The 23,590-nt window shown below is 30.1% G+C and overlaps 1 protein-coding gene across 1 annotated transcript; it reads left to right on the top strand.

Moving 5' to 3' along the window:
- Positions 1-955: 955 nt before the first annotated feature.
- On the top strand, positions 956-22,878 carry LOC107437600 (glutamic acid-rich protein). Its single transcript, XM_016049659.4, has 2 exons — positions 956-1,380; positions 22,046-22,878. Exons 1-2 carry the CDS (start codon positions 1,203-1,205, stop codon positions 22,504-22,506), a joined length of 639 nt encoding a protein of 212 aa, XP_015905145.1. The 5' UTR covers positions 956-1,202; the 3' UTR covers positions 22,507-22,878.
- The last annotated feature ends 712 nt before the right edge of the window (positions 22,879-23,590 follow it).

Genomic DNA, 23,590 nt, shown 5'->3' with positions numbered 1-23,590 from the left:
TTCGTAATCTGTGCAAATTTATGGGACAGAGCTATAAACTAAGTCTGTAGCAATGGATCTTAATTTAATCTAGTAGCCATAGAGCTAAACAAGAGAAATTTAGCTTTTTTCTTCTCTGTGCAACGCAAATGCGATTTTGCTTTACTTCAAAGTTTCCTCTGAATACACGTTTGTTCAAATATTTGTTACAGAGGCTCCCTCGTTTTCTGAGTTGGGGTCAAAACTTCTAGGTTACTTAATATGATTGTTAAAAAAATTGTCGTATACACTAAATTGATCGATTGCATATCGACAAGTCAAAATATTTTTCTTGAAATTATTATTTAAATAATCGAACACGCAAATACAATATCATAACATTGTAATCCTTTTTTATAAAATGTGCCGTCTTTTAAGACATTTAAAAAATACGACTCTTCTTATAATAGATACGTAATACTGCATTCTATTTTAAGGCGCCATGGCAATGAACTTGAGTGTATATAAAAACAAAACTTAATTATTCCAAGAACAACCCTTTTGTATTTTTAATTAATTCCTTTTACTCAACCAGCCAATTTTTTTTTTCTTTAACGATATAAATAATTCATGAGTGAAACTAAAAAAAATTATATAAAACCAAAGTAGCTAGAAAGCGATGGTAATAAAGGTATCGGCTATACTTTATACCTTTCGTCGAATTTCCAAGTCCCAGTGGTATGATGGTTATTTTTTTTTATTTTAGTTCTAATCTTTATATATAGTTTCCCTGTTCTCTTCGACCCCCCCCCNTTCGCCCCCCCCCCACCCCCATCACATTTCCCGTTAACCACACCTAACGAGAAAGAATACAGCGACCAACAGATGGCAGATAGCAAACTAAAAGCAAAAATCGATTGAAAAAGTGCTTTTTTATTTTTCTCTATTACGCCAAACCCACACGCACAACCAATACAGGATCGGGAAAAATGTTGGCGTCATTTACAAGAGTTCAGGCAGTTAAAACAGTCCTTTTTGTTGAAGTTGAATACCGCGAACCTCTAAACTTTATGGACCAATCGCTGTTGTTTTTGCGCCGCTCGTCTTAAATCGTCATTAGTCAGGCCTTTAAAAGCAGTTGGGAGCAATTAATGATTCTTCTTTTTAATAGTTTGTCGTGAAAGGATTATTGTGGTCCAGTTATTATTGTTTAGTTTGTTTTTTAAATATTTTTATAGGAAAAAATGGGGTGTTCTAATACCAAAGCTCTTCCAAATGGTGTGGGAGCCGAGACATTGAATAATACCATGAATGTTTTGAGTTCCAAAGCTATAGAAGAAGGTGAGAAAATTATCAATTCGGCTCAGGAAAAAGTTCTTGATGAAGGGGAAAAACTTGTAATGCAAGCACAGGAAATTATAGGTAAGAGATTTTGAACTAAATATAAAAATTACTTTAATTAGAACAGCCTTTATTGCTTAACTTTGAAAAGTGTTTTGCTCTTAACATATAAACTATTTCAGAAGTTTTGAACTTGAAGCCTTATTTAGATTACCGAAGGTTAATATTAGAAAAACTTTTTTTGAAGTAATATTACATTCAGCGTAATTTCAAGTTTGTGAAAAACCAGTTTTAATTAATGAAGTGAAGTTTATTTTCTCAATGTTCTAAAATAAAATTTTATTTTTACAATTTAAGAAGTTTTCAAACTACAATTGCTATGGTATACTTAACTATATTGGTTTTTAAGTGAAATTAATGACTCGAGACTTTTTATGTTATTGGTTAGACAAGAAGCTCTTCAATTCTACAACATTTTAGATTGTTTATTCTTTAAATATACATGTTTTGTTCTAAAAACATTTAATGTTTGGCCGAAACTTTTCTAGATATTATAAGTTGGCTGACTAAAACTTCTATTAAATCTTCCGAGCATTTGGAAGTTTTGCCTAGATTTTAATAAACTAATTATAAATTAATTCGAAGAAATCAATTTTTAGTTTACTAGATTAAAACTTTTAGTTTCAAGGTTTCAGTTGTGTTTTCTTTTAGCATAACTCTCTAGTAACTATATAGCTATCGTGATAACCTACTAAACTTATACATTTAACTAGATTTTAACTGTTTATTCTTTGTAATCTGAAGTCTAAATTAATTTTGTTTATAGGTATTGTGTAATATAGTTAGATAAGCATTAAAATGTCTATTTTTAAACTTCTCCAACTTAAACTTTTATATCGTGGTCATAAAATAGCTGTTGGAACCTGCTTATCTGATTTTTAGTTTTCCTTATCAATCGTAGAAAAATTTCTAAGGATTTAGAAACTTATCCTTTGCTGAAGCTTTTTTTAAATCAATATCTAAAAAGCTTATCTTTCTCCAGAACATTGGAATTAAACTAATTATATCAAACTTGAAACACAGCGTATTTCGTTAAAAAAACATAATTTACGTACTATTTTCCTAAACTGTCTTAGAAGCGACAGTTCAATAAATTTGAATCACGCACGTGTGAGTCAGATGTGAAAACTTTATTTTTAATATTTTCATACTTCTGGTAGAGTATTTACTGTTACGGGTGACTCGTCGTTGACTGACTGCTCTCTGCCATACATTTCACTTTTAAAGTATGCTTAAATTTTAAAATTGCACTTGCTAGTATTTTTTAAATTTAGATTTGAGCAAATTAAACGTGTTTATAAAATACTTCATTACTATGTTTTGCTCGAACATGAAACAAATTTTAATTTTTGCAAGAAATATTACTTAGTACAGTTTTTGTAGGGTGCACTTTTATTCGCGCACCTATTTTATGGGATCAAACATTTGACAGCTCTGTATTAAATTTTTTGGATTATATTTTTAGATCAAACCGCTCCGATAGTTTTCTTCTGAGGTTTTGCTGTTTTAGGTAATAGAGAATCCCACAATATTTATTCAATTTTCATTTCCCAGTCTATTTCCGTACCTTGATTAAAATACGCAATGCTTATAATTGGTTCAGTACTAACTCTTATACCATTGCTTGATTAAATCTTTTCAGCTTTAATTGAGGTTTGTTGATAAGAATCCATTGAAAACGTGCTTAAAGATTTTTAAATGACAGCTTGCACTTATTAGTTATAAAGTATTCGTCAAATCTATATAGTATATGAAAAGAAAAATCCTGTCAGATCATAGTTTTTGTAAACTAGGTTTTTAAAATATAATCGGAACAAATTAAGTAATTTAAATTTGTTACCTACAAGAGATAACTAGTTGTAAATTGAAAGTTTTTAAAGAAACTTCACAGGATTTCTGCATCATTTTTTAAGAAAGCTTAATATTGTGAATAAAATTGCAAGCTTATCCATTTTTCAAACAAGAACTCTGTAACAATACTTTAATATTTATTGTAATTTATAAGCAGTACTAGATTTTTAATATGCTGTTTGGTGTAAAAAAATAGCTGGTTTCTTGTAGCCATAATAGTTTAAAAGTAATAGATTTTCTTGCTCTGAGGAAAACTATTGATTTCTATTTTGGTAGCAGTTAACTTTTACTGCGAAGAATTCGATTCAATTGCTTCATGTGTTTGCCTGATATTTCTTCGAAACAATTACAGAATTAATTATGCAGGGCCATAATTTCTCAGACTTAAAGTAGTTTAACCTTTTTAATTTTATTTTATGCTAAATTTGCTGTTCATTTACTTTTTAACCTTGTCGAACAAATGAGACCTATTCAACTTAAAATTTAATCAATGTAAATTAAGTTTATAATTTTCAGTGCAATAATTAAAATTCTGGTTTTAAGGCAGTCTGTCCCCTCTATATTAGTCTGCTGACCCAGTAATAAGTCCATTATAAATGATAATTCTGTCTCTCAAATCTTTGAATTAATAATTTTAGCGTGATGCAGTAGTATTGTAAAGTGATTACAATAATAGTTTGCTTCATACATTTTCCACAAAATGTAAAAATCATTCTGCAAGGAGGATTCCTTACTGCGAATTTCACCTGCGAGGAAAATTTTTATCAAATTGCATTCAAAATATTTTCCATATAAGGAAGTTGTTGTCCCCAAATAATGAATGCTTCATCTTTATGTATTCAACTTTCGTCAGTTTTGAAGAAAGTTTCAATTAAAATTTCTGTGCAACTGATTCGTCGCTTTCCCTTGTGCCTTTCTTTTAAACTACTCTCAATGTTTCAGCGAAATTTATTTTAAATACTATTGTGTATTTTTAATAAAGTCAAAATTGCATACTTTCTAACATATTACATGGACTATAATCTTGTAAACATTTACTTAAATACATGCAAAAATAAAATTTGAGTCCACTATAGACAAACTTTTCTCCTGTTCTTTCGAAGAATGTGATAACATTGAATAGCAGATCGGACGAGACCACTAGAAAAGTTTTCTATAACGATGTTTATATATATATATATTCATTATAGCTCAGTATTTTGTACCGAGATTAAAATAAACGTTCTGCCAACTTTTTAAATTAAACTTTTCTCTTACTCAAATAAAAAAATTATTGTCAGAATAGATCTTGTAATATTTATAAATTTTTTCATGTGGTATTTATAATACCTCACTAGTAAAATGCGCATTTCTAAAGCCTAGGGCTAAGTTTTGTAAACATACTTCAGATTAATCACTCGTCAGATTAAATCTTTTAATTTTATCTTCGATTCTTTAATCAATCTTGCCTAAAAACAATTCTGTTAAGAACTCTAGACTGCGGAACGGAGGTTGATGCCCCATCGACAATTTCGATCAATTTTTCTTTAATTCTACGAATAATTTTCTTAAAGTAGTAAGGTAATTGTTCAGGAATAGATTGTACTTGGAAACTATTCAACTGACTCTTTTGTATTGAATGTCAATGTTCTTAGGAGTTTAATAATCCGATAATAGGAAAATTTAATCAAAGATGCGTTCTGTTCTGTTTCATAAAGTGTTATAAATTTGAGTTTATTAATGTATTTCTCTGTAATTTAACGTTAATCGAAATTAATAGTATTTGGCAAATTAACATTTAACTTCAAATTACATAAATTCTTTTAGCTTCAAAAATTTAGATTAATCCTTTACGTTTACATTTTAACATTAAATCTACTTTTAACGTCTACTTTAACATTAAATCAGCTTTTCAAATATCTAAATTGGCAGACAAACGCTGCTATAATCGTACATAAACTATCTCTAAAAAAATTTTTTTAAATTTCATGAATCATAATTTTTAAAACTTGAAATAATTGACATGAACTAATTTTCATTAAAATTCAACCCCCTGAAACCAAATGGCCCATATATTGTAAAATTTTAATACCGTAAAATGAACTTTAACCTTTTACCTAGCAATTGTAATTTTAAAATTATAATTGGATTAATTCTCGTAGGTTGGAGAGAAATGAGAAATTATAAGAATGATAATTTTGTTTTTCGGAAAATCTTATTTTATATAATTATATTGTTACATAACCAAATTGTGAAAAAAATTAAAATATCCGGCAATGTGAAAAAAGCATAAATTAAAACTTATGTATTTACAAAACTTATTTTAACAATGAATTTTTAAAATTTAAGACTATTTTCTTCTTAACTAGATATTTAATTAACCTCATATTCTTCTTAAAGCTCGAATCTCGAGAGTTTAAAGAATTTTTATTTAAGAAAACTATTTTGAAGCTCAGTGTAGTTTCCTACTCCTGCTCTTAGTTATTAAAATACTGCCATACAATTGGAAAACACAACGAAAGTGCTCCAGCTTAGATTTCTAAGAGTGTTTTTTTTTTATTTTCTTTGCTAATTCTTAATGCTTAATAATGCTTAACTATTTTCTAATGCTGTGAACACTGAGATAGAACAAAAAAACTGATAAAATTTATTTTTAATAAAATTTGTAATAAAATTTATTTTTAATTTTCTGTCTCTTCCGTTGATTCACGGATTTCCGTCGCAAGTTATTATATGCTCCATACTTCCCCTCTCCGTTTGCATGATATCCAAATTTTTCCCCATGTCAGTATATTCTCATTTCTCACTACTTACTGAAACCTACTGCCGTAGGAAATGCAAGATTTTTCTTAATAGATACGGAGAGGGAAAAGTGTGGAGAGTGGAAAAATCTCAACCTTGACACTTATTCTTTAAACAGAGTATCAAAGCTTGCCTCTTAGTTATCACGTTAAGTATCAAATATACTCCTGTATAGAACAAAGAAATTCAGTACTTTCAATCGTGATTTCTTCTAAATCTTAAATTTACAACTACTTGTTCTTACAATTCTGATTAATGAAATGAAATTTTAGAAAATTTTTCTGAAAATCCAGTGTGTAAGCGCTTGCATCCAACAGATTGATAAATGAGAAAGTAAAAAGATAAATACTAAGTAGTTAAAGACAAGATATTGTTTTAAAGAGTTCAGTTTTTGCAGCTGGTAGTTGAGATAAAACGGGAATATCAAATCTGTTCCAGTATTTCAGTTATCAGAATCATGGACATCATATTCAATGAAATTTTGATTAAAATGGGTACTTAAGCAATTTAACAGTAGCTCTTCCAAGTATTTGCATTCACCAAAAATTTTTTACGAAGTTTCATAATGTACAGTGCGCAAAAAACGGACCACCCTGAATAACTTTTGATCCATTGATCGGATCTTAACGTTCTAGGACTCTATCTTAATGATTTAAAGGGGGAGACTCAAATATGCTAATCAATAAGAGTAGACGATACTTTTAAGTTTCGAAATCTGGCACCAAAACTTAAACTCTCTGAATAAAATTTCTTTTTTCGATTGATTCGGAATTCTGTCCCACTCCCCCCCAAAAAATTTAGGGTTAATCGAAACCTGGGAAATATGGTCTCAATTATTCGGTCAAGAGAATGATACATAGTTTGGCCCCTTAATGTTAACTTTACTTATGTATTTCGCTATCACGGGAAATTTTGAAGAAAATTAACATTTGAGCACAAAATTATAAAACTAGTTTATCCCAAGAAAATTCAATCCCCAAAAAAAACTTTTAGTAAATATTTTAATAGAGGTCTGAAATATTTTGAATTCTAAGCCATAAAATTTTTGCGTCATTTGAAAGAGCGTAATTTTGCATGATTAAATACAATTTGTTTAATAGTTCCTGAGAAATTAAATTTAGTCAGATATTGGATTTCTCAGGAACTATTACACATTTTGGTCAAATTTGTTTTTTCCAATGTAAAATTATGTTCTTTAAAATGGCAAAATGGGTCATAGAGATCATGACCCCCCCCCCCTAAAATTGAAAAAAAAATTCATACTTTTTTAATAGTTTACGAAAGAAACAAAATATTTTTAAAATTAAGGGGACATATACACCTAGATAGGTCGGAAAAATCTATTTTTCTTAATCTAATTCAATATGTTGAGAATTTTAATAACTCTGCCAGTTAGTGCAGCAACAGCAGAACGTTCCTTTTCAACTCTTCGACGTCTCAAAACTTAGCTTAGAGCAACTCAAAATAAAGAACGATTAAGTGGACTCGCATTATTAAACATTCATCGAGAAATTGATTTGGATGTTGAAAAAATCATTGACAGATTTGCCAAAGTTTCTAAAAAACGCATTGCATTTATTTAAAGATTTTGAATACTTAAATTATTTATGTATTGTTCTATTGCTCATTATAAAAAAAATAAATGTGAAGACTAGCACTAAAAAGTCCAGCTTTTTTTTTCGAAAGAAATATTTTAAAAAAAATTTTCTTTTAAAAAAATTTTATTGTGGGGGGAGGGGGAGAGAATCTGAGTCTATGACCCCCTCCCCCCGGAAAAATTTCTGGATCCGCCCCTGTTAGAGTTACAGCCCCATTGCTTTCATTAGAGTAATCGCGTAATTCTTGTAATTCCACGTTCTCAGAATTTATCTTGAAGCATGTTGGAATTTAAACTTCTTAGCTTCCAGAGTGCTCATAGATTAGACTTGTTCGATATTTGATCCGTAACAAGATCCAATATTTCATTCACGTACAAAATGGGGGAACTCTGAATGAAATCTAATGTTTAAGATGAGCATGACCGAAATTAATAATGAAGTAAAGTTGTAAGTTTTTGTTTAAACTGTCAAACTTCAATGCGTATATAGTCCCGAATAAATAAGAAGCTTGATTAAGTGACAAATAATTAAGGATGAGGTGTAGTTTTAGAACAGTTTTCTTCAGAAATTAGTAATTTTCGTTCTGTATTAAACGTAAATTTATTTTTTCTATTTCAGAAGTCTAGGTGGTTTTTAAGTTTAATCGAAAGCAATTTGTAGCCTTTGGACTTTCTAAAATGTAACTTAAAATTCTGAATCTTTGAAGTTTCACTTTGACGTTATTTAAATATAAACACTTTTTGAAATAATGCAAAGAAATTTTATTTTTCTTTTGTGCTAAAATTTGAATAAAAATTGTTTCATAAGCGTTATTTTTCATAAAAAATTTACTTTTAAAAAGTTTGAATAGGTTGTCAAATCTACTCTTAAAACCATTCTAGCTCAAAGAAATTGAAAAAGTTTTTTTTAAATTAAACAAAACTAAATTTTGGGATTTCTATAGAAATTTGCTTTCAAGAATTATAAAATTTACGTATTGTGCTGAAATGAATCCAAGCAACATGATATACTCAAACCGGTTACCAGGTTTAAGCATAATTGGTTTAACAGAAATCTATAAATCTTGTGCACTAGGTGAAAAATATGAATTTAGAAAATCAAACGTAGACGTAACTGTTTAAAAAATTTTTTGAGTTTAAAGCTACGGAGTTTAACATAAGTAGTAGTAATTTTGAACGCAATCCAGAAGACGAGGGAACTCCTGGATCAAGTATGGGAACAAATTTGCTTTAGTGGAAGTCTTTTTGATGGAACTAACCCGCATTTTCGTTACATTGAGAGAAAATAAACTAAAACCTTTCATAGTTAGCCTAACAGCAAGGGGCTTGTATCAATTTAGAAACTAATGTACACGAAATTGTTTTTTTATGATCTGAATTTAATAAATCTAAAATTTTTCTGGGATATTTTAAAATGCCGCATATGATCAAGATTAAATTCGACATTCTGTTACAAAACAATACACGGATTTAGTTTCAGCTACAAATTAAACTTATTTTCCTAATCTAAGCTCCAGTTGTAACTTAATTTTAAAATTAGACAATGTTATTGAAATCTAGAGTTCAAATGCTTGTATAATAAGACAAAGCTGGTTTATTTTATATATAAACTAAATTATGGATATGTTTGAATAGAATGTTAAGCTCTAGCTTTAATGCATTTTGTTTACGCATTCGCAACTCATTTAAAGAAAATGAACTCATTAATCATAAAGGACAACAAAGCTATGTCCATTACTAAATGAAGGACCGTAATTGTAATTGCATATGAAATAAACAACTTTCATGAATTATGAATGAAACTAATATTAAAAGTAACTGTTAACGATTGTTGAGCTGTTTAATATTTCGTTTTGCCATTGAATTTTAAATCATTATTTTGAAGTTTTTTTTTTCAAAAAAATAAGTACTACATAAAATATTAGACTGTACAAAAGACATTCTATTTTGGGTGTACAAGTTAAAAAATATGCCTTTTGTCTAATTTGTTTGCACAGTTAGAGTTGTTGAAAACTTCAAATTTTACTTTAATTCTAACAATTTCAGTTAGCTATTGTAATGACAGTTTGGTTTTTGACACTTCTGCCAGTGACACTTCTACCAATTTGACACTTCTGCCAATTATACAGCTCTGATCTTTTGACCTAAAATATGACCTAAAATGTTCATTTTTTTTGGGGGGGGGGAATGATGCTTCTCACACAGAAAGTGAGGAAGGCAAATGATACTTATCGTACTTTTTATATTAAATGTTATAGGACGAAATGCACGATCATTTTTAAGAACCTTACTCCTGCTAATTCTGAAATTTTGTGTTAGTGCCTAACACTAGAGTAAGAATTCAAACACTCGAGGAATACTGTTTTCTTTTGTGTCAAACATAACATCCTTTACGTTAATTTGGACATGTGATATAATTTGAGTGAGCCATGTATATATAAGTTAGTGGCTCTGTCATTAAAATTTACTTGTTTAGCATTTTGCATAATAATTTGAATAATTATTACAAAAGACTGTGAAAAGTAGTTGAGGTATACTATAATCAATGAAACCCAAACCTTTTCTAAGTTATTTTATAACAATCATTGAACAGCCTACCAGATGTTTTGAGTTTACGACTACTTACGTTGAACTCCGTAGCCTTGTAATTTTGAACCAAATCCAGAAGAGGGAACACTTTGATCAAGTATAGGGAGAAATTTGCCTTCGATCTTTTGATGAACCTAACCCGTATTTACGTTACGTGCAATGGACTACGTTATGGTGAAAGAACTACGTTACGTGGGTAATCACGAAAACCTAACTGTTAGCCTAACAGCAAGGTGACTTTAACCAATAATCCGTCTACCCCTGAGGCTATTTAACGTCAGCAATCAGGTGCAAGTCTGATGCAGAATTCCCTTCGATCAGCCATCAATGGGATTCGAACCAGATGAATCTCATTGAAATGCAAACGCTCTATCCCCTGAGCCATCAAACTTATACCATTTTATCAGTTATAATTGTACGACAAATAAAGTGGTGCATGTACTTTGCCTTTTGAACTGTTTTATCGCATTGTTTGGAGCAGTATGTCCTCTTTCGGACTTTGTGCCACTATACCCTACATTCAATTCAATAAAATTCCCCTGAGCCATCACGGCTCGAAATGATTTTGAAGAGTTTTCGAATCTATTAAAAAAAATTATAAAATCTCTATCCGATACAGTGAATTATATTGGCGCTAACCCTTATTTTAAGCATGTGAAGAAACTTAACTGCTTTTCTAATTTTTTCATTAGACTTTCTATGTTAAAGACAATAAATACGGCGGCTGCTTCGAATTAACTTTCATGTTACGAATTTTATCTATTTTTAATGTACAGATAATGGAGACGCTGAATTGATTTGAAGAAAAAATTTTAATCCATAATTTCTACGGCTACCCCTAATTTTCGTGGTAATGTAGGGATCATTATACTTAGATGGCCAAGCACTAATAGTCAGTAAATCTGTCCTTCCCTCTTTCAAGTAATTATAGGTTTCTATACACCCCAACGCAATATCCAACTGCTCGTCCAGTTCGTCAGTTTTTTAGTTTTCAGATCAATAGTTTTGGATTATTAACTGATTGATGAAAGAATTAATGGATTTCTGACACACGTAGGTGTGAAAGATCGTTCTTAAATCCATAGCTTTGGTTATTGCTCTGAAGACCATTATTCTCTATTTGTAACAATGTAGGAAATTACAAAAACTTATTTTCAAGGTCTAAATTAGTTTTGGGGAAACCTAAAATTTAAACAAGGTCTATTAACTGTCGGTAAATATGTAATTTACATAGATTTTAGAGCTAGAACTGTTCAAAGGAATGATTTGTTATCCTCGTCTGAAATTCTTAATTGGCTCGAGAATCCGGTGTGGATCATGACCTAAGAAACAGATTTTCACCATAAACTATCCGATGTCCCCTTTTTCCAGTTCAATCTGTTGAATATTTTAAGATCTTGTTAAAAGCAATCAGCAAGTCTTAGTCTTTTCAAACTCTCGCGCCTTCTTTTTTGGCCATAAAACCTTCTGATATTTTTGATTCTCGTGCTGTGTCATGCCTACTGATTTTTGCTTTTCAATGAATTTCACTATCTGGTTTTTCATAGCTCTTGTACAGTTAATTCATTTTATCTAAGTTACCATAATTTTGTATTCATTTCCTTTAATATATTCCGGTAAACTTTCTCGGGATACCCTATTTTTCCTTCTTAATTCTATCCCTTATAATTTTGAGTCGTACATAATTTAAACATTGCCGTTTGCTTGGACAATCATAAGCCGGATCTTGTACCATTCTCCTATAAACATTCAACCAAAAGAGTCAAACAATGGACTGAAAAACGGAAACATTATTTTTAAAAGTTTAATCTTTACTACTCTCAAATAAAATATTAACATTTCTAGATATGTTAACTTCCAGAATAGTAGCAATTTTAAGCTAATTATTTTTAAATTTTTGAACACGAAATCTGATTGTGCTTTACCTTTGTTTTATAAGCCAGCTTATCTCAAATCTAAGAATTTTGTGTGCAGAGTAGCAGTAATATTCTCAGATTATTCAAAATTCGTAAAGTTTTTTCCTGCTTTTGAGAACAAAATTTTAAGTCTCTAAATTCACGTGCTAGAATGTTTAAACTAAAAATTTCACTATGCCGACCGGCCTGTGTTGGGAACAGGGAGCTGTCCTTGCATTAGAAAGGTTCTGGGTTCGAATCCCGGGAAAGACATGGATGTTCTTTCCTTCTCTGTACTATCTGTCCTCACCGTGGGAGCGACGTTGGTCCACCTAATATGGTGCCATGAAAGAGGCCAACAAAATAGCCCTGTATATGCCTGAATTGACGGATGTTAACACAGGAGGGCATTGGAAAGAAAAGAAATTTCACTATACTGGAAATGTCTGTGATTTATAATGTACCCTAATCAACAACCTTAATATAGGTATTTGTAGAATCTAGAGAAGCCACTGTAAAAGTTGTTCAAAAAAATTATTTCCTAAGTTTTATAGTACAACGATTAACGAAAATATTAACTTGTTCGGTTGCCCGAAGGAGATAGAGAAGTGGAGACTAAAACTTAAGATTGAGCCAACCGTTGAACCAATGTTGTCGTATGCCTGCTTTAAGCAGAGGGCGTGCGATTGTTCTTGTTTTCAGTGGCGCCATCTATGGCCAAGAATTATACTTCTGCCACACCATTCGTCTCACCCATTTATAGAGCGGACCCATTCATTCATCCATTCATTCATCCACAGATCGTAATTTTGATCTGAATCAGAGAACGATCTATCTCCAATCCAGTACCCCTAGAGGTATTTGTTAATTGAACAAATACGTTCTGTTTTTGAATATTTTGTCTTTTCCCCGATAAAATCTTAATTCGATAGCTACCCTGATGCGAAATTTATCACTTCATTTTTGATAAGTATTTTAAAAAATTTTAAAGGCAAGGATTAGATTATTGGCACTAATACGCAGAGTAGTGTCCTTTTGGTTAAAAATATTAACATAAAAGAGCTAGTCATTATCTGACATGTTTATTATGTACCCAAAAGAGTAAAATTAAGAAACTAACTTAAAAACCACTGCAGAATCCAAAAGTAGGATAATAGGATATACTTAGTGCCACGATGTGTAAAGCAAAACTAGTGAAATGCTCAAATGAAGTATAGAAATGGACATTCTATAGTTTTGGTTCTATACCCTTCAGTGTCTTAACTCCAAAAATTGGCGTTAGACATTTTTGGTGTTAAGACTCTGAGGAATGTTCTTGTTTATAGAACCAATATTTCTGTATTTTGTGCTTTCTTTACATCGATTTTGCTTTATGGTAGAATCATTGAGTTAGGATCAAATATCTCTTTAGATATTTTAAGTACTGTCTTTAATTTTTAAGTGTTCGGTGAAAACTTTAAAAAAAAAATAAAATCCCTCAAATGTAAATCACCATTAAATATTAAGTTATTTATAGATTGAAACAACGGCCCTTAACAAAAAATAAAAGCAATATAGCTAAACTACCCTTATCAAATAGACATTATTGATGTGGAAAATCGATGTATCCTGAAATGTTTTGACATTTCTGTTGCGTGCACAGCACATCTTTAACGTCTTGTAGGTATTAATCCATTTTACAATAAAGAAAAATCATTAAGGCTATGCTAATGCGAATAAATTTTGATACTAGTCGTTACGATACATAAATTGTTATATGTTAAGAAAATTAGTTTACTGGGGCACTAGGCTGAGTTGGCAACTTGTCAAAGTAACTGTCTTGTCTAATGAAGTTGAAAGTCCTATCGAAAGCATGGTGCTAGTTTTTTCAATCGTATTGCTAATAAGACTGCATTTTAATGGCTTTCAGTAGCTGTTTCTGTTCTCAATATTTGCATTAAAATTTATTTTAAATCCCCTTTTGGCTAAATTAATTGACTCTAAAGTGTATTTCAAATGTAATATTTGTTAATTTGCAATATTTTAATAAGCTTAACATCTTATATGAATAGAAATCTTTAAAATTTAAATGCAAGTGTACTAGTTTTTTTTATATAAAATTTTAAAAGGCTCTAAATCTGAAATGCTCCGTCGAAAATGCAAAATGTTGATTGAGAAATATAAATATATGTAATTTCTAACGAAATTATGTTCCACCCCAAATATTAAACTTTTAGAATTTTGTTTTTAATAAATCTGTGAAAGTACAAATTATACTGAGCCTAGTGCATAGTCTCTCAATCACTGGTTTACACTTGCCTTAAATTTGTTATTTTTTTAAATTTCTAATTAAATAAAAAATTATCAGAAGGATACTCTACTTTTAGTAAAAACATTTTCCTTCAGTAGCTAACTCACAATCCGACGTTGACATTGTATTTTTCCAGATCTAGGATTAAAATTAAATTATCCGTTCTGAATAAAAATTAAGATGAATTAAATCTTTATGCAAGCGCAATTAAGATTGAAATGCTTTATCTACATTTTATTTATGTGAAACTAATTATGATTTATTAAAACAAAATGTAAATCTAATCCTGAGCCTGTATCGCTGTAAGATTAGTTTAACACCTAGAATTTACATTTTACTTAGCAACAAGCAGCGTAAATTTCAGTTTATTTTATGAATGCTTTTATTTCATAAACTTTTTTTTTCCACCTACATATCAAGGCATTCTAGCGGTCTTTACTCTTGTCCTTTTGGTTTTACTTTTATAACTTTTTTCTACTCTTAGTCCTTTGTCTGCAATATAGGCACTTTTAGCTCTTGTGTCATTTGCTCTCGAATTTAATTATAGAAAATTCAAAAATTAGCATGTATCTGTAATACAAATGATTATAATCTTTTTAAACTTTGACCCGTTACTGCACATTTTAACATCGATTAATCAGTTTTAATTTGAGTTAACTTTATTTTTTACAAAAAACGAATAGTGCACGAATTATAAAATTTTAAAACTGAACTCTCTCCATATTTACGCATTAGACATAATCTAAAAGATTTTTGTACTGAAGTAGGAGTAATTTTATCGAAAAAGCTAAATGTCTAATAAAGTTGAAATATGAAACTAAATCTTAATATTTTGAAACTTATTGCTGACTGTATATTAATTATTGACACTGAATATTAAAGTGTGCATTAAGCAAAGTTTTATTTTAAAAGTATTTTCCAGTATAGAAATTTTTCCATAAAGGATTAATTTAAATTCGATTAATCTTTAAGTCTTCTGTTAGTTAGCAAGTTAGTGAGATAGTTAGAATAGTCAAGTGGATAACTCTGAACTATCATTTTGGTAAATGTCTTTATTGATAATATTTTAACTAATATTTGCAGGTTACATGCGACGCAGTGCAGGTAAGAAATTTTCACTGAAGTTTGCACTATATTAGTGCATGTAACTGAACACACGGTAAACAAATATCACTGATTTATTGACAACTTTAGGCACCTTTCTATAGTTAGCTCTTAGCAACTTCATACTCAATAGTATAAGCAAACACTGCACATCTATTGTAAAGATTACTTCGAAACCAGTTTTTTTTTATGTCGTCTGTCACTTTCAATTTAGATTAAATCAAAACTGAAGTTCCTAAATTACAATTGAAAGTTTAATAGAAACCTTACTTATAGACATTCTTTATCGCTGTATTCTATAAAGAATATTTAGTCTGCATAGTCTCAAGTATAACAAAGTTTTTATGAAACTACATGCATTAAAAGGATTATGCGTTTAATCACTAATTAAAATTTCCAGCAAATTTATAAGCAAACTAATTGATTTGCAATAGTTTATTAAAAGTTATAACTAGAAAATCGCAAAAAGAAAGGGAACAAGTGTAAAGTATTGTGTGAAATGTTTTTAAAGAAACTATAAACTGCTAAATGTAAAACAAAATACTGAAAAATTTAGTTCGAACTTTTGAAGTTCTTAATGCAGAGAAAATATAAATAGTATTGAATGGGAAATTAAAGTATTTAATAAAAGTCACTCTGCTTTTAAGAATAACACGTTATTAAATATTAGCTGCTTTCTCTAAATTTCTTATGAATTTGTACTTCTATAATCTATCGCCATAGAAAAATCTGAATTTTGCTACAAGCATTGGCGGCGTTACTTTGATAACTGGAGAAAGAAATTTCACTTTCTCGGTAGCAGTATAGGAGCAATTTTTCTTAAACAAAGCATCGAGCAGTGAATAAAAAATTTAAATTGCCGGAGTTTTTAGCATTCTTTAATAAATTCAAATTCGATCTGTCAATTTTATCTGACAGAACATTTTTAATTTTTAAAATTGCTCTTATTTGTAATGAAACTGCTGCTAGAAAAGAATTCTTCATATGAAGTTTTCAATTTTATAGATAACGCTTTTATCGTTACTCCTTAAATCGTCTTTTTCACAGGATAATTACATCGTAAAGAGAGACATTTAGAGCATTCCAGTTCATAATGTGTCTTCCAAATTTCAGCAAGGGAATTCTTAGCACAGAGTGTCACGCGATGAGAGTTAAAATACTAGAAAGCAGCCAAATTTAAATTTGATATTAATTTCTATAAGCCTGTAAACAATCTTTTTATTTATAGCCTCTTAGTCAACAAAAAGTTACCGCACTTGCCTCAGTCACGCAATTTTGCAGTCTTGTCTAATTATGACGTCCACCGAATAAACGTAACAATCAGTGATGATAGCATTGGAAGATATGAAAAATTCATAATTCGAATATGACAAAGCTATTTGTTCTATCTTTATCACAAAAGATCGAACTCTGTCTGGTATGTCGCTATAGCTTTTGTCGCGTGTATTTCGATTCAAGGATTAGTCAATAAGCGTTTTCAGTTCCGTGTTTGGGTAAAAACCCAAAGTTAACGATTTACGAAAAACTCCAGACTTGCGTGTTGATTGTTGACATCTTGTAAATTATTCTGAACTTTTTATTGCTCGTAAACTCTTTTACGGCACGAGATTTTAAAGTTTATTGTAACTTTTTCATTAAAACTTTCATTGCATTCTTCAACTTTAAATAAAAATACAATGTGGTAATTGATGTGTAATTTTTAATTTCTATGATTATTCTCGACATTTTGCTGCAAGGATTACCAAATGGTAAGTATGTAGCATAGAGTATCACTAGATAGATTTAAGTAAGCAGTAAAGATGAAAATGCTTACAAAGGTACTCGTCATGTCACTCAATCTTCGCAACGAGGATTTAAATTAATGAATTTAGGGGTCATTCCCACTGCCGTATAAAGGGTTAAAGAAGTTTAGGGTAATTATGGAATAAGCTTGTACCACCGATTGTTCAGCACTGACACCCCCGCGGAGACGTTAACCCTCTGAAGGTCAATCTTAATGTGAATGGACTAAGTTAATACTAATTACTAAAACAGCCTTTAGTCTGGAATTAAGTTTGTGTTATTTTCAGTAATGTTATTGAAAGAAGGTACAGATACTAAGGCTGAAATGTTACTTTATGACCGATGTTGAGGAATATTAATCTGAGTTATACAATGACTCAAATGATATTCGGAGTAAAAACTTCTGCTCGAATGAGTGGATTATCATGCCCATAAAGTCTTAATTCAAAGAATTAATGTAAAATATGATTATGTTTGGGAGTCTGACACAAATTTACTTTCTTTTGAAAAGTTTTTGACTTAGCTTGACAATATGGAAGCTGGAAAACATGGGGCCTAATAGATCAGTAAGAATTGTAGCTAGTTCGGGACCCCTTGATGTTAGTTTCTTGTATTTTACTTAATTTTTTAGGAGAATCTAAAACTTCTATACAAAATTATAAATTTTGCAAATTTTAAGATTTAGAGAATTTAATAAGTACATATTTTTAAATTTTAAATTAGCATTTAAAGACAAAATTCGCAATTTGAACTAAATCTGTGGAAAAAGTTTGAATTATAACATTTTAGTCTTAAATTTTCATTTCTCAATTCCGACTATATTCGAAGTAAAATTTCGTGTTTTGACGTAAGAAATTAGTTTAAAATTACATAATCATTGGTATCTTTTATTACTGAATTTTTTAAACTATTAAATGAAATTTTTTAAGATTTAAATATCCTTGTAGGAACGAACTTTATAGTAGTGTGTAAATTTCAAAATGTAACGAAATTCGAAATTTAATGCAAAAAGAGAAATTATATTTTAGGATCTCCAACTATCATCTTCTCTGACGAAACTGGGGCCATTTTTTTTCCAAATCGCTGCTATCTTCCATGTTTTGATGCTCAAAAATTTAAATCTGTCGAACACTGTTATTCAAAGAGTTGTCTAATTTCTTAGAGTAAATTATCGTCTGCAATAAAAAGCATATTTGTAGTTTCCCCTTAATGAATCGTTCAAGATTTCATTTGATGAAAAAACAACTTCAAAAATTAGGGGGGGGTGGAAGTAGATTTTTTCAAGCTCTCAAAAATAGGCCCCCATTTTCAAGAAACATTCACGAAACATAAGAGATGAAACATAAACATTCCAGTCTGACAAGTCTGAGAAATGGGTGCCTGTATTTGAGCGAATGTAAGGTGCCTGCTGTTTTTCCTATTTTGGAAGTGAATTTCTAATAGAATAATATATTACCACTATAATTCCAAGAAACTGAAATGATTCTCTAGCTCAGTATTTCCCAAACTTATGACTTTTGTGTACCCTTTCTAAATTTTTCGTGACGCTGCGTACCGCTAATAAAAATGAATGCATTTTTTACTATAAAAAAATTACAAAAGTTAAAATCACAACTGGCTGACACCACTAATTAACTCCGCAAAAAAAAATAGCGAATAGAGAAATACGTAATCGTAAATTTTCATGGCTAACTTTGTTTTTAAATAACATTTTTGAAATTTTCGTTTGTTGCAAGATATTTCGCATAAGAACGGGTACCCCCACTAATCTGTTCCCGTACCCCAGGGGGTACGCGTACCACGCTTTGAGAAACACTGCTCTAGCTAATCACTTCAGTTTCTTGGAATTTAACATTTGGATTTTAACTTAGTAGGTGAAAATCCGATCATTAGAAGTTTTTCAAGGCTATATTTTTTCAGCTATACTCATAGTGCTAAAACTCTATCCCACTCAAAATAAGTAAACGGTTAAACGTTATTTTATAAAAATATTTACTTTTGAAACTACTATCAATGAGTGACACTTCCTGTACCTTGTTAACCGGAAACTTCACTTTAAAATTGCAAAAATCAATCTCTAAATTTAGCTTAGCACTAAATTAATTTGACTGGAAAACGTCTAGTTAATCACTTAGATAATTTTGGGTTCAATAACGCACTAGTTATAACATAGCATGTAGAAGAAAATGGCACAGACTATGTGGCACATTAATGATTTTTATTGCAGAACTAAGTTGTTACTTTAAATCAGCTTGTCTGATTCAAATGTTCCAAAAACTCATTAAGAATGAGTTTTGATAGCTTACATTATCCTGCATTAAAAATGGAAGATATACTGCACAAAGTTTCAGTGGCTCAAAGGAATGGTGTTAGCCTTCTGTTAATCAGAAAACTGGTCCAATCCCACATCTGATATTTTTAATAGTGGGTTTTAAATTTTATTCTTGTAGTATATTAAATAAAAACCTGGATTTATACAAATTTAATGTGGTAAAAAAAAAACCTCCTAGCTCCCTACGTGATCTGTAATAAATCTAATGTCTTGGTGCTGATTAAACAAAACTAGATACAATAAACTATTTTCAAACTTCAGAGCCTCCAAAATATGCAAATTACTGTATGTAAATACTTCGTCAGCAAAATAAATCAAAACCCCCTCCTATAGTTCTCAGAAGGTTGAAACTACTAGATTTTGTTAACTTTAGCTTGGTCTTTCACTATAGTAATCGAATTTTAAGAATAAATTTAAATAAGAAATTTTGTCTGAAACAAAGTTTTACGTTTTAATTTTAGAAAATTTTTAGTAGAACAGTATTTAAAAAGAATCCCTTGTTTTCCTTGTTCTAAAACTATTTACCTCTGGAACTAATTTTCCACGAAACTTAATTTTTCTTAAGAGTTTGTAAAATAAGACTTAATTTACGCAAGCAACACTATTGCCCTGATCTCTTGTCAGAAAATCTTAAGCCCTTCCCCTCAGTCAAGTGAAAGCTTTTGAAGCAGTTTAGAGTGGTTAAAAAGCCATGAATACAAAACTATATGGTTTTGAACCGTTAACCAGCATGAATTCTAAACCATAAGTACTTAACTGGGCATTGGAGCTTGCCTTTTCGCTAGGAAATGGCCCTAGAGTTAGGTTGTGGCTGTGCTGTGTTTTATCAAATGAACCGTAGAATGTGGTTCAGTTTCTGGTTTCACCCATCATAAAAGATGGGAAGAACTAGACTTATTCAAACAGCTAAATAGCCATAAAAAATGGTAAAAACAAATTAAACCTTTTTTCAAGAAATTTCTTAGTGTAGATTAACTTGAACTACTCTAAACTTTAAATTTTAAAATATCAATGGCGGTGAAGCAATATTACTATGTGTTTCTCCCGCTCTATAGTCCACTTAAGCTATAATAATCGTGGTTTTTTTAAGTACTTGTATAGGTACTTTTATCATTTAATTTTTAAAAAAATTTAATTTGGTTTAAATTTTGCTACGATTTTAATTCCTAAATAGCAAATTATAACAAGATTGATTTTTATTACTAAATATATATTTCAAATGGTACTTTCTTAGAATTTAACTAAGTGTTCACTATTGATCACTTTCTCAGAATTGTTATTAAACTTATCGTTGAAATGTACTTATCTATAGATAGGAATATTTATTAATTGTAAAGTATCAAACGTTTCCAGGACAACTATAGACTTAAAGGATACATAAACTAACAAAATGGTTGCTTAGACAACAGACAAGTTTTTCCGGATATCGAATAAAGCGTTTACTGAAAGTTTTGTTTTTAAAATTATAAGTAGTTCAACGAAAACAAGTTGACAAATGATGTATTACTTTGTCATAATGAAGTTCAATAACCTTAACCTCTAATCTGTTTCATAACCACTAGATTTAAATGGTGTTTGCTTCAGTGTTAAGAGTTAACCCTTTATCGTAGCTTAGTTTTTAAAATTTACTTTTGAAAATTAAAATTTTCTGACTTACATTAAACGCTATTAAGAATAGTTAGTTTTTAATTTTAAAATGGATCCCATAAAGTTTTTGAAACTAAGGAATTTTCCGAACTACATCAAATTTTACATGTGATAGAACATCACTCCTTTTAAACTATTGGCTTAAATGCTATCACTTATTTTAAAAGTTAAGGAATTCGTAATTTTGTCTTTTTTTTTTCACTTGCAGTAAAATAGGGTATGATTTATTTTCAGGTTTTTACTTATTTTATAAAAACTACTGTAGATATTGAATAATGTAAAGCTAAAAGTAAATTTTAAGAATATTACATTTTGGAAATGTTTTATAATTTAGAACATTATTTTATATCATCAACCATAAACATTAAATCAGGTCTAAGTTTCCTTCCCGGTTATTAGTTAACATAAATATCAAATATTCTTAGCACCTACTGAATTTCCGTAGTTAATTTTTAAGTGGTAGGAATGTATTAACGTTTTAATAAGTTAGAATTGAAATAATCTTGCCCATCCCTACATTTAAATTTAAACGAATGTGTATGAGTTTAGACGAATGGTCAAGTTTTAACTTTCTTCTTTAGTTTTCCACCGCAAGAAATATTTAAACTTATTACACATGGGTGAGCAAGTTTAAGTCTCAAAACTAATGCATAGATGTACTTTGTTTTTTTTTTCCATTTTATATTAGTTGAGGAGCTTGTATTGACACTGATAGAGTACCAAAGAACTAATTTCTAAGTGTCTAAGTTAATGTGGCCCAAGAGTATGTTTAAAAATTTTATTGGTTCGAATGCTTATTGTCTTAATTCCATTTTCAGAAAAGTCTGCTGCAGCACTTGAAGATGTCATAAGTGGTACAGATTCCTCCGAAAAAGCAGAACCCAAAGAAGAGTCTGAACCTCCTAAGGCTGCGGAAACCATTCCAGAAGAAAGCGAGGAAGAAAAAGGTGAATCTGAAGTTAAAGAAGCAGACTCAAAATCAGTAGAGGCCGAACAAAGCGAAGAGCCTGCTGTCACACCTCCAGAAGAAAGTACTCCCGAAGTGACGAATGAAACAGCTGAAGAAAAGACAGAAGAAAAGCCAGAAGAATCTAGTCTTGTTGAGTCAGAAGAAAAGGTTGAAAGTAACGAAGAGGTAGAACAATCACCTGAAGAACCATCTGAAGAAAAGGAAGAGAAAGAAGCTGATAAAGATGAGGAAACAAAATCGAATGAGGAAAAGGAAGAAAATTCTGCAGATACTGAAAAAGAAAGTGCTGCCGATGACAGTGAGAAATAACATTTGCCATAATTTTCGTTCTAATTTATTGTGTACTGTTCCATTATTCTGATTGTTCACGATTGTACATTATCGTATCAAGTCTCCTAACATTTATCGTGAAACCTTAAATGTATATATTGTGCAGCTCATTCCTCGAGAAAACTATGTAAATAAGACTGTTTTCCACCTGTTAAAAATGTAATATTAACAATGAAAGCACTTTTTAGACTTTCAAGAATTGCATGTATAAAAAGCTACCAGACTGCTTTACTAAATTTTAAATGTTCTTATTTATGCTTAATGTTCAGAAGTTCGTCTTAGATTCGTCTAATGTTCACTTTTTTAAATGTGTAAATGTTTATTGTATTAAAATTTTAAGATTATTCAAAATTTTTCTGACTTGCGTACATTACTTTAAAGTATAAACACGGAGTGGAAAGACTTGAGTATCAGAACAAAATTTTAATTTATCTTTATGCTGTTATAAAATGCGACTAATTAGATTATATGAATGCGTCATTACTAAGCTAACAGTTAATAAATGTAAAGATCAGTCCATAGAAACTCTTATTTTACAGTTGTCCAACAGGAATATTGAGTGAAAAAATTTATTTGTATATCTTAGAGCTAGAACTTTGTTATTTTTTTAGCTTATTACAAGAGTGGCTTATCTTGAGATTCCTAGAATCTATGTCACAGCAGCATTTTAGTCCCGTTATCTTTTAGTTTAGTGTCCAATTCCAACAAAGAATTTGACGCAGCATAGCTGTATCACTTTTGTGACATTAAACCACACGTTTAATACAGTCAAATTTAAAAGTGCCTCAAAACTAAAATATAAAGTTCAGAATTTTTGATCTTATACCTTCAGTAACGTTTAGGCAGTTGTAAGACAATTTATTTAAATACCAGCTATTAGTTTTATTAATTATCAGTCTGCTTTGCTTATAATGATTTCGTAAGAGATTCCACCCAAAAACTTAGTTGTGAATTCGGGTTCTTAAAACACAAACTGTGCCGCAAAATGTTCAAATTATAGCTTTTTAGTTTACCCATAAATTTTTACTGATTATACTTTAACATGAAGACCAAACTATTTTAA

The sequence above is a fragment of the Parasteatoda tepidariorum genome, chromosome X2, assembly GCF_043381705.1.
Source record: "Parasteatoda tepidariorum isolate YZ-2023 chromosome X2, CAS_Ptep_4.0, whole genome shotgun sequence".
In the NCBI taxonomy this organism is placed as follows: domain Eukaryota; kingdom Metazoa; phylum Arthropoda; class Arachnida; order Araneae; family Theridiidae; genus Parasteatoda; species Parasteatoda tepidariorum.
The sequence above is the reverse complement of the archived record's forward strand: the minus strand, read 5'-3'. Positions and strand labels throughout refer to the sequence as shown.